At 51.3% G+C, this 10723-nt stretch overlaps 2 protein-coding genes across 5 annotated transcripts in view; one reads left to right on the top strand and one right to left on the bottom strand.

The window, feature by feature from the left end:
- NPRL3 (NPR3 like, GATOR1 complex subunit) overlaps positions 1-1873 on the bottom strand; it is a 42375-nt gene extending 40502 nt beyond the window's left edge. The window contains exon 1 of one of the 4 annotated variants that reach the window (XM_051782310.1): positions 1712-1873. In XM_051782310.1, coding sequence (XP_051638270.1) covers positions 1712-1829 — 118 coding nt within the window. In that variant the 5' untranslated portion in view covers positions 1830-1873. The remainder of the gene's footprint in view (positions 1-1711) is intronic. The other 3 variants (XM_051782317.1, XM_051782332.1, XM_051782340.1) reach the window with 3 other exon arrangements.
- Positions 1874-6477: 4604 nt separating this feature from the next.
- Positions 6478-9396, top strand: LOC127468824 (hemoglobin subunit pi). Its single transcript, XM_051782464.1, has 3 exons — positions 6478-7472; positions 8493-8697; positions 9198-9396. Exons 1-3 carry the CDS (start codon positions 7378-7380, stop codon positions 9324-9326), a joined length of 429 nt encoding a protein of 142 aa, XP_051638424.1. The 5' UTR covers positions 6478-7377; the 3' UTR covers positions 9327-9396.
- The last annotated feature ends 1327 nt before the right edge of the window (positions 9397-10723 follow it).

The raw sequence follows: 10723 nt of genomic DNA on the forward strand, positions 1-10723 counted from the left end.
CTATTCTCAATCGAAAACACATTAAAAAAATAGGAGAAACAGGTTTTTTACTCTTCAGGGGACGAAGAGGAGAAAGTAAAACATTTACAGAAATTGACACAAACCACTTGCAGAGAGCGGAAAGTGGAATTCTGATCACTGCACTTCCCTCATTATTGCCCAGGTTTTGGGACAATGGTAATGCTACAGAAGTGCAGTCAGAGGAAGGGATATCCTTTACCAACAAAAAGCAGGAGTGGGGTGTGAGGGAAGCAGTCAGCCAAAAAAAGTCTTTTCAGATTTGAGCTATAAAAATGAAAAGGGATTTAAAGACAATTCTCTCCTGGTAAAAAGTGACTCACAACCCAAGCAGGGGTGCCAAACCTCTCACAACACACAGCAGTCAGCACAGGACCAAACAGCCTCATCACTCTACAGCACCTTTAGGCCCTGCACTGACACTGATCCAACTCCAGCCCCAGGCACTGTCCTGGATCAGGAGCCTTGGAGGAAGAGGCACAACCAATGCTGGTATCCAAACAGTTCCACGGTCCTGTTTTTCTGGAGAAAATTAAACCTCCTCCAGCCCATTATTCAACACGAGGCACTAAAGTTAAATAGTTCCTACCTATTTTTGGTTAAAGCCCAAGGTGTCTTCTGAACCTTCTCTCCCTAATCAGTGCCCTGCCTCCTTCTTCCCCTGCAGCTCCCAAAACCCATGGGATTCATCCACCCCAGGAACAGCAACAAGGCCCAGGGTCGGTAATAACACCTGGCACTAATTGGCTCAATAACCCGGGGTGTGAGGGGTGCCTGGGAACCTGGAGGTGTTTGAGAACCAGACTCCTAGGAGGGGTTGTGAAGGGGGGGGTGGTGTGAGGAGTGTCAGGGCATTCTCGGGGGTTTGAGGGGTGTTTGAGGGGTGCCAGGCCCCCATGGAGGGTGGGTGAAGGATGCCAGGTCCTAATGGAGAGTGTGAGGTACACACAGACGGTGTGAGGGGTTTGAGGGGGGAGGGCCAGATACACACAGACCCCCATGGAGGGTGGCTATGTGAGGGGTGCCAGGTACCCCCAGACAGTCTGAGAGATGCCAGGTCCCTGTAGACAGTGTGAGGGGTGTGTCGGGTGTCAGGTACCCACAGACAGTGTGAGGTGTGAGGGGTGCCAGGTACACGGTGACGGTCTGAGGGGTTTGTGGTGGGGGTGCCAGGTATACACAGACCCCCATGGAGGGTGGGTATGGGAGGGGTGCCAGGTCTCCATGCACGATGTGAGGGGTGCCAGGTACCCGCAGACATTGTGAGGGGTATGTGGGTGAGAGTCAGGTACACACAGACAGTGTGAGGGGTGTGGGGGAGGATGCCAGGTCCCCACAGACAGTGTGAGGGGGATGTGTGGGGTGCCAGGTCCCCACAGACAGTGTGAGGGGGATGTGTAGGGTGCCAGGTCCCCACAGATAGTGTGAGGGGGATGTGTGGGGTGCCAGGTCCCCATGGCCAGTCTGAGAGCTGGGGAGGGGGGTGTGCCAGACCCCAAGAGGGCAGTGAGGGCTGCGTGTGGAGCACCAGCCCCCACGGGGAGGATGCCAAGCCCCCACGGGGAGGATGCCAAGCCCCCACGGGGAGGATGCCAAGCCCCCCGACGCGGCAGCGGCCCCGGCGGAGGCTCCTGGGGCGCGGGGCAGGTGCAGCCGCACCCCCGGGCCGGTCCCCGCGGCATCGCGCACTTACTGTCCTGCGCGGCGGGGTGCTCGGCGCCGCGCTGGAACGGGAAGCGGAACAGCAGCTTGTTGCCGCGGCTGCCCGAGCTCACCAGGATCACGCTGATGGGACTGGTGCTCTCGCCCATCCCGGCCCGGCCCGCAGGAAGGGCCCCGCCGCCGCCGCCGCGCCTTCCGCTTCCGCCGTCGCACGGCTCGGCCGCGGCGCCGGGGGGAGCGGAGGGGCCGTGCGGGGCCGGGCCGGCCGTGCGGGGCCTCCCGGCTGCGGGCAGAGCGCGGCTGGACCCAGCGCCTCACGGCCCGGGGCAACCCGAGCGCTTCGTACCCACAGGGCCGGCCCGGCACAGCCCAATGCCCCGGCACAGCCCAATGCCCCGGCACAGCCCAATGGCCCCGGCACAGCCCAATGGCCCCGGCACAGCCCAGTGTCCCGGCACAGCCCAATGCCCCGGCACAGCCCAATGCCCCGACACAGCCCAGTGGCCCCGGCACAGCCCGGTATCCCTCGTTCAGCCCAGTCCCCCCGTTCAGCCCAGTGCCCCCAGTTCAGCCCAGTGCCCCCAGTTCACACCCGCACCTCACACACAGCCCCGTACCCAGCACAGCCCAGTGCCCTCAGTTCTGGGAACGGGGCTTCGTGTGAGGTGAAGTTCGGACCGTCACCTCACACGCAGCCCCTTACCCAGCACAGCCCAGTGCCCCCAGTTCAGTCCAGTGCCACCAGTACAGCCCAGTTGCCCCCAGTTCGGCCCAGCATCTCATACACAGCCCCATCCCCAGTACAGCCCGGTGCTCCCAGTTCAGCCCAGCACCCACAGTCCCATCCCCAGTATAGCCCAGTGCCCCCAGTTGTGCCCCGCACCCCACACACGCATTCCCTCAATCAGCCCAGTGTCCCATGACACCACTCCCTGTTCCACACACCCCCAGTTTATTCCAGTGCTTCACATGCCTGCAGCCAGCACCTTCCAGCTCATCCCAGTGCCTCCAGCATGGCCCAGCACCCCCAGTTCAGCCTCATATCCAGGCCATGGTGGCCTCCAGCCCTGATCTCTCCCCAGGGGCTACCAGGTCCTGGACTGCCCAGTGTTATTTCTCTTGGCCACTTTGGGTCATTGGTGGCTTTTCAGCCAGTTCAGTCATTAACATCTCCAGAGCTGATGGCAAAGAACAGCAAGTGCTTGTCACCCTCAATGGATTGTCATCCTGATGGAAAGGGTGGCCAGGCACTGGAACTGCCCAGGGCAGTGGTAGAATCACCATCCCTGGAAGGGCTCAAAAAACAAGTGGTTGTGAGGACATGGTTTAGTGGTGGGCTTGGCAGTGCTGGGTTAATGGTTGGGCTCAGAGGGCCTTTCCAGCCCAAATGATGCCATGATACCAGGGTGCCTGCGGGAGGCTGGCCGGGGAAGTCAGTCCTCTGGGCTCCCAGTGCTCATGGAAAGGCTGGATCGAGCTTGTTGCTCATGTTCGTGATCTCAGGGAGCCTCACAGCTCTGATACAACCTGCCTTGTGGTTCCTGTGCCTCTGGATTAGGAAGGGTGACGTTACTTCCCTGGCACTCTTTGGTGTCTTCATCTTATTTTTTGCTTAACTGAGATCAGAAATTATCAGCAATTATATTAGAGGATGTCCTGGGGTTTTAGGCAAATTCTTCTGTATTTGATTGCATTAATAAGATATTTGACCACCTTGAGATATTCCCACTGTGGATTTTGCTGTGCAGTCCCCCCAGGGACACAGTGCAGGGGTGGGTGGCTGCTGAGGGAGATGAGCAGCATGGTGTAATCTGCAGGGCCATTCTCCACAGGGCCAGAGATAACAATTGAGCAAGAGGAGGTGACGCTGAGGGGACAGAGTTGTCTAGGGGTGATTAAAGAGCAGTCCCATTATCGCAGCAGAGCACTCCTCATGCACCAGCACTGGGCAGCCACGTTAAAATTTCGCAGTATGTCTGCTTCAAAATATAATTTCACTTTCTTAAATAATAAATTACAGACATATCTGTCATTTCCATCTCTTGGAGGTTCAGCAGCAATTAGTTAGTCTTTATTTCTATTAAAGCAAAGATTGCAAGTTCTTCGAGCACTGGTAGGAAATTAAAGAGTAAAGCCAGGATTTAGACTCCACTTTTAAGACTTCAAAAACTCAATATGCTTTGAATATTTCAGAGTTAGAGCAGATATATGTGCCACTTAATCCACAGCATTCTCCTTGAGACAGTTTCTGCAGATAATACAGGCGTATGGGGAAAGTTATCCCTGATCTCCCAGCAATGCCATTCAAGAGGCCACTGGGTTTACAATCAGGACTGACAGAAATTATAATCCCACTTTTATAATTAGCTAACAGGCCTGTTACTCTCTTCTACTGCTTAAAATGAGAAACTCAGGCAGCTGGGTTTTAGAACAGGATTAAAACCGACCCACATTAATTTAAAAAAAATCACTTTTGGTGATTTTATGACAAAGATCCACCATCTGCCCAAGAGTGGACACTCTGCTGTGAGTCTATGGATCATCAGGAGAAGCAGCAGCAAGAGAGGAAGGCAGGTCTGGTGGAGTTTCCCAGAGGAGATGGTTTCAGTGCCAACCCTGTGACAGAGGAACACCATCAGTCATGTTGTCCAGCTCCTTGTGTTGCTGTGGCCAGGACCCCCCTGTCTCACTGCCCTATGGGCAGCTGGAGCACTGGGATGAGGAACTTGGCTGAGAGGTCCATGCAAAGCCAGAGACAGTCACTTCCCATAGCATGTTGTGTTCCGTAGCTGAGGTCATGCTTTTCCCTCCAGGCACTCTCCTGAGGAGTTTCCACAACCATTCCCAGCACAGCCCCGATCCTGGGGGAGCAATGAGCTCCTTCTAGCAAACCACTGTCACCTTTTGGCTGCTCTGGCTGTTGTGATAGTGCAAGAGTAACTCTCAGAAAAAGAATTCAAATTCCACAATGATTTCAGTGATGATGACTCCTCCTGTGCAGACATCACTTTAAGCATTGTGCCTACACAGACCTTAATCTTCCAGTCACAGAGGACCAATGTTCAGGTTACACAGTGGGCAGCAAAACAGGAAGGAATCCTCAGGGCCTGTGCCTTATCCCTGTGTATATCTGGGTCACAGCATTGATTGAGTAACCCCTGATTAAAAGCACTCTCACTGAGGAGAGCTTGGAGCACAGCCATGGACACGCCGTGTAACAGGCAGCACTTTGGGGAGGAGACAAAAACATTATATAAATGGATACTTCACAACAGCATCTTTATTTTTCAAAGTAATCTTTCTATGGGAAAACTGCAAGTTCTGGAAATGTGTGTAGCAAGGGATGATGAAAGCCTCCTTTGGTAATGCCATCCATTTAAGCTGTATAAACTGAATATTGTGTTGTCCTGTGCCCTGGCTGCTGCCCATGGTGCACTTTGAATTGGAGACTGCACTGCTCTGCATCTGTGTAGCCAGAGTTAGCTCCAGGTTTTCAGGGGACATGTATGGCATTGTCAAAGGAAAGATATACAAAGAGCTCTCTGATAATATTTCCTATAGTAATGTGACTGTTCTCCCTTGGTCTCAGGTGAGCCCCCTCTTGCATCCCCTCTCAAAGTGAATTATCCAGCCCGTGGGCAGGAGGGCTGAGGAGGAGCTGTGGCACTGAACACAATCTGAAATTAAATCCCAGATGAGGTGTTGGCCTCCACAGAGGGGATGATAATGCAAGATCACCGAACCCAACGGGGCTTGCAGATCAAGAGGCACCGAGTGCTTTGTGCCTGCCCTTTGGGGAAGTCCAGGGTTTCTCCTGATTCATGTGGCAGGTGGCATGCAGAGAGGCTTAAATTCAGAGCCCAGCACAGACTACAAGGTGTGGGTAAGAGTCCTTCTGCAAGTGCCACTTGCCCCAGGGCACGGGGGACACCAGAGGATACAGAAGTTGCTGTCTGACCCCATCCCTACCACTTTTCTGGTACCACTGGTTCATTCCCAGCCGATTCCAGGATGCAGTGGAAGAGCCACACTCCCAGGAAAAGCAGGGTTTGTAGTGTATGGATCAACTCCTCCTGGCTATGGAGTCTGCCCAGAGAAGAGAGACCTATCACCACGTGACAGCAAAGAAGAAACTCCTGCCACACACACAACACACATGGCTCCCACCCCAAACCCAGCACCTGCCCAGCAGCACAGCATGGCCATACCATGGCTCCCAGGAGAGGCTCCAAGGCTGCTGCATGCTCCAGGTGTGACACCCATACTTTGGTACAGGCTGGACATACTGCAATCCACACATGATCCAAGGACCAATAGATCCCTAGAAGGGTTTTCCCCTAGCTGGGGATCACCCTCTGGAGCAGTGGGGCACCACTGCTGTGAAACACAGACACATCTTGGTGAGGAATCTGGCTGAGACAGACCAACCTTCTCTGCTCAAGTGTGCAGGACTGTTTGGGCAGAGCACACCGTCTGACCCCTCTGACTGCACCAGCCAACAGGGCTGCCAATGCTCAGGGGTGACTTGTGACACTGCTGCAGCTTATCAGCATGGCAGAGAGATTTACCTCTGCTTCATGTGCTGGCAGGATATTCAAGCCCAGAAGTTCAGCAGCGACCATCTCCAGTAGGGTATTTCTTTGACACTTTGCCCACTTATCTGTGATTACAGGCTTGTGCTGGTCTTCTTTTTGCTTGTTTGGTCCTTCACCCATCCAGTGTGCCTGTGTTCTGATGCTACCAACCATTTATTATGGGACCAGGCACTCCTGTGCATGTCCAGCACTGGCTGTGGTGCTGAGGGCTATTTTACAGTACCAAGGGTAAGGAACAGCAGAATCACACAGTTAGAAATTAAAGACATGCAACAGGAGGCATTTAGTGATGAAAACAAAAAGTCTGACTGGTCTTCCTCAACACACACTTTTTTTTAGGACCATACTCAATTTCACCAACTCTCTTATCCATAGGAAACATTACTACCACTGCTGTTATAATCCATATCAATTGCAGAGTAGGTCTCTAATTCTCTGTAAGAGGCTGGCAAAGTGAAGTCCTGGCAGTGATGAAGAAAGTAGCAAAATCTCTACTTATTCTCACAAAATCACTGTTTCACTGACCCTCTGAACTATACCACACATCTCCCAGCCTGCCTCTACCACCACCTAGGAATCATTTCATGTGAAAAATTGTGGCACAGGGCAGCCACATATACTGGAATTGTATTATATGGCCCAGAAAGGCCCAGAGTCTTGTGTTCACACTTGTGAACCAAAGGAGGAAATGCAGATTCCTCTCCAAGCTCCTTAGTATGCTTGAAGCCCATATGCTCCTCAGCTTAAAGACGTGTCCTAACGCTTCATCAATGGAATTTCCCAGCATTATCTCTCTGTCCATGTATCAATATGTGTCCAGACAATTTCTTTGGGCCACACAGCTGTTTTGTTAACGAAGCAAGAAGCTGATAAGGCCGGCGGGAGAGGAGGGCAGTGCGCTGACCCTGGCCGAAATGGCCATTGCTCCTCGGGGAGATAAGTGTCTCCCGCTCCATGGGAGGGCTCTGGAGTGACCAATGAGTGTGGACAGGCACCAAGGTCCGCTCTCCCCTTCCCCTTTATAACCAGGGCTGCCGGGGTGGGGAGCCCAAACCTGCTCCGAGCGGTCACTGCGAGGGACAGAGCCGGCACCTCCCGCACGATGACGCTGACCCAAGCCGAGAAAGCCGCCGTGGTCACCATCTGGGCCAAGGTGGCCACCCAAGCCGATGCCATCGGGGCAGAATCACTGGAGAGGTAAGGCCCCAGCACTCCCCCAGAGAGAGTCCCTCACAGGGCATCACTGTTGGGATGCATCCCAGGGAGAACTTGGGTGAGCGAGAGCAGGCTGGGACCGCTGAGAGTTGGTGGGGAGTTGTGTTGTTTGCAATGTAATCATCAGGAATTATATCTGGGCTACTAAATGCTTCAAAAATCTCATGGCAAGCCACTATTTTCTAAACAATTCAATAGGCTTTTTTTTCCTCTTTATAGCAATTCAGAAGAATTCATAGCCAGGAGCGCTGGGAAGGAATTCAAAGTCATTTATACTCAGTGTCCTGAAACAGCATTATCCCTGTTAGGGGATGAACTTGAAGTGGTTTATTGTACAAATGATGCACTTTCTCTTACTATTTCTAAAATAATAGCTATCCACTAAATTCACTGAATACTCAGATCTCATTGTTCCAGTTGATAAGTAAAAAAACCCTTAGGAAAAAAAGACAACTGGATGCCCTGCATGCAGCACCACACAGTAATCCAAGATTCATACCAATTAAGCATGCTGGCAAAAAAGAGATAATAGTCTGGAAATTGTTCAGAAATTCTTATCTTATTCCATGTTATTTAAATTTTATTTACAGCTCACTATAAAGTATTGTGATTCTCCTTCCAGGACTCTGAGTATCACTCACACTGATACTGGTTTGTTCAGCTCATTTTAGTTTGAAGGTCCTGGAAACTGGGTTATAGTGTATGAGAGGAAATTTGGTACAATTTGGGGCTATTTATTAAAAACAAACAAAAGCATAAATACATCAGGTTTTAGATTATTTAATTCTTCTCAAGTACGCACAGATGAGCCTGCTGTCCAATCTGCATGTGCTGCAGGAGAGCTTTAAGAGCAGAAAGACCTTCCCAACGCAAATTTCAAACCCCCAAAGCTCTGTTCCACCACTGAAGGAGCTGAAGGTTTACACTGCGCTCGCTCAGGGTTTTTACCACCTCACGGATGCCACTTCTACTGCTGAACCTCATTCTCGTGTCCTCCTCCAGGCTTTTCTCCAGCTACCCCCAGACGAAAACCTACTTCCCTCACTTCGACCTCAGCCAAGGCTCGGCTCAGCTTCGTGGCCACGGCTCCAAGGTCATGAACGCCGTGGGGGAAGCCGTGAAGCACGTTGATGACATTCGAGGAGCTTTGGCCAAGCTCAGCGAGCTGCACGCTTACGTCCTCCGCGTGGACCCCGTGAACTTCAAGGTGAGGGAGCACGGACACTGCCAGGGGGGGAAACTGCCATCCCGGAATTAGAGACCACAGTTGGGCCAACGGCAGCTTGATCCCTGACTGCACTGCACAGCGTGTTGCCCACCTGATTTTTAACCTGATTGGATCTTTTAGTGAAAGATCTGGCCTAGTGCAGGCAAAGAACTGCTCAGGGGGCTCCTGTGGTTTGTGTTAGACAGACTCGAGTCTCTGCTGCCTTTGCTGTAATTCATGAATCCCCCTCACACATCAATCTACATCACCTTGAACAAAGTCTTAATAAATTCTAAACATTTCCACTTTGTTGCATTTCCCTTTGGTGAGGAAGGAAGGGACAATTGGAAGAGGGAGTGGGAGCAAGCAGTGCCTTTTGCCCTTTTGGTTGAGACATGTAGTTGTCATCCCAGAGCATGCTGGGCCCAAACTCCATTGCAGACCCCTAGACTAACATCTGATACTGATTATGATGGATTTAATCCTGGTTTTCCCTACAGCTGCTTTCCCACTGTATCCTGTGCTCCGTGGCTGCCCGCTATCCCAGTGACTTCACCCCAGAAGTTCATGCTGCATGGGACAAGTTCCTGTCCAGTGTTTCCTCTGTCCTGACTGAGAAGTACAGATAAATGGCCTCCACAGAGGGTGAGGGAGGCATATCCCAGGCTCTGGGGAATCTCCCCTTCCTAGGCAGCCCTCTCAAATCCCCTCTGCAGGGGGGTTTGGTCATCTGCAAAACCCAATAAATAATTCAATTGTGAGCAATGGTCTCTGTGCTTTTATCTCCGTGTGTGCCACCTGCACCTGACTGTGCAGGCAGGGGTGTTCTGAAATGGAGGGGGAAAGAGTAAGCTTTGTAAATTCATGTACTAATTCACATACCCATGAATTAATATACCAATTCATGTGCTAAGATGTACAAATTCAGTGGGAATAATGTAATATTCAGCGGGAACAACAATGTAATATTCAGCGGGAACAACACACCATTGAGCAGGTGCCCAGAACAGGCTACAGCCCTGTGGCTGCTGCTGCTCACCAAGGTATATCCACCACAGACTGTTTACAGGCTGACCAGGAAAGAGTCTTTTGCCCTGCTAGGATATGGAATAGGCCCAGGCTTTCTGTTAGACGTATCCAAAACCCATCCCAGCCTGTTGGGAACAAAACCTGCATTGCCATGTGTTGTGATGCTGGGCATTGTCTTCTCATGCCTCTGTCCATGGGGTATGGACATGGTATCTAATGTGCTTCATGAACACCTGCTAGACAGGTTTGCTAAAGGGACCATCCCCTCAGCTTGACATCTCTGATTTTAACATGGGGAATTTTACATGGATTTGAAATTTGGGAAGATGAGGGATTCTCCATACATACCTGTTATGGGTTAACCCCAGCAGGCAGCCAAGCACTACACAGTCACTCACTCACTCACTGCCCCCCTTCAATTGGATGAGGAGAAGAAAGGAAGAATAAAAGCAAGAAAAATTGGGGGTCGAGATCAAACAAACAGAAATTATTGTTTAATAAGTGAAGAATAAGTGGAAGAAGAGAGAAGAAAACAAAACAAAACAGTTGATGCAAAGGCAATCACTTCATTTCGTGGGTAAACTCATGTCCAACCAGTTCCTGAGCAAAAAAGAAGGTTAACTCCCCTAAAACTCCCTTAAACCCTCTCTTTTCCCTTTTATTGCTGAGCATGGGGTTATATGGTATGAAATACCTTTTTGTTTAGTTGGGCTCATCTGGTTGTCTCCCCTCCCACTAGCCTAAAATCAATTATTCCCTGGGTGGGGGCAGAGTGAAAAGCAGAGACAGCCTTGATTCTGTGCAAATGCTGCTCAGAAAAATCTGGAACATCAGCCTGTTACCAGGGCCAGTTTGGCCGAAAATCTAAAGCACAGAGCCACGGGAGCTCCTGTCTCAGAGGACTTCTGACATGAAAAGGTGGGTGCAAAGCCTTAAGCCTGCTCTGCTAGACAGCCTGAGCTGGCACTGCAAGCAGTGATTCTTGTCTCATTCATGG

Source organism: Manacus candei, unplaced genomic scaffold (assembly GCF_025592945.1).
Source record: "Manacus candei isolate 608988 ecotype Guabito, Panama unplaced genomic scaffold, ASM2559294v1 h1tg000002l, whole genome shotgun sequence".
Taxonomy (NCBI): domain Eukaryota; kingdom Metazoa; phylum Chordata; class Aves; order Passeriformes; family Pipridae; genus Manacus; species Manacus candei.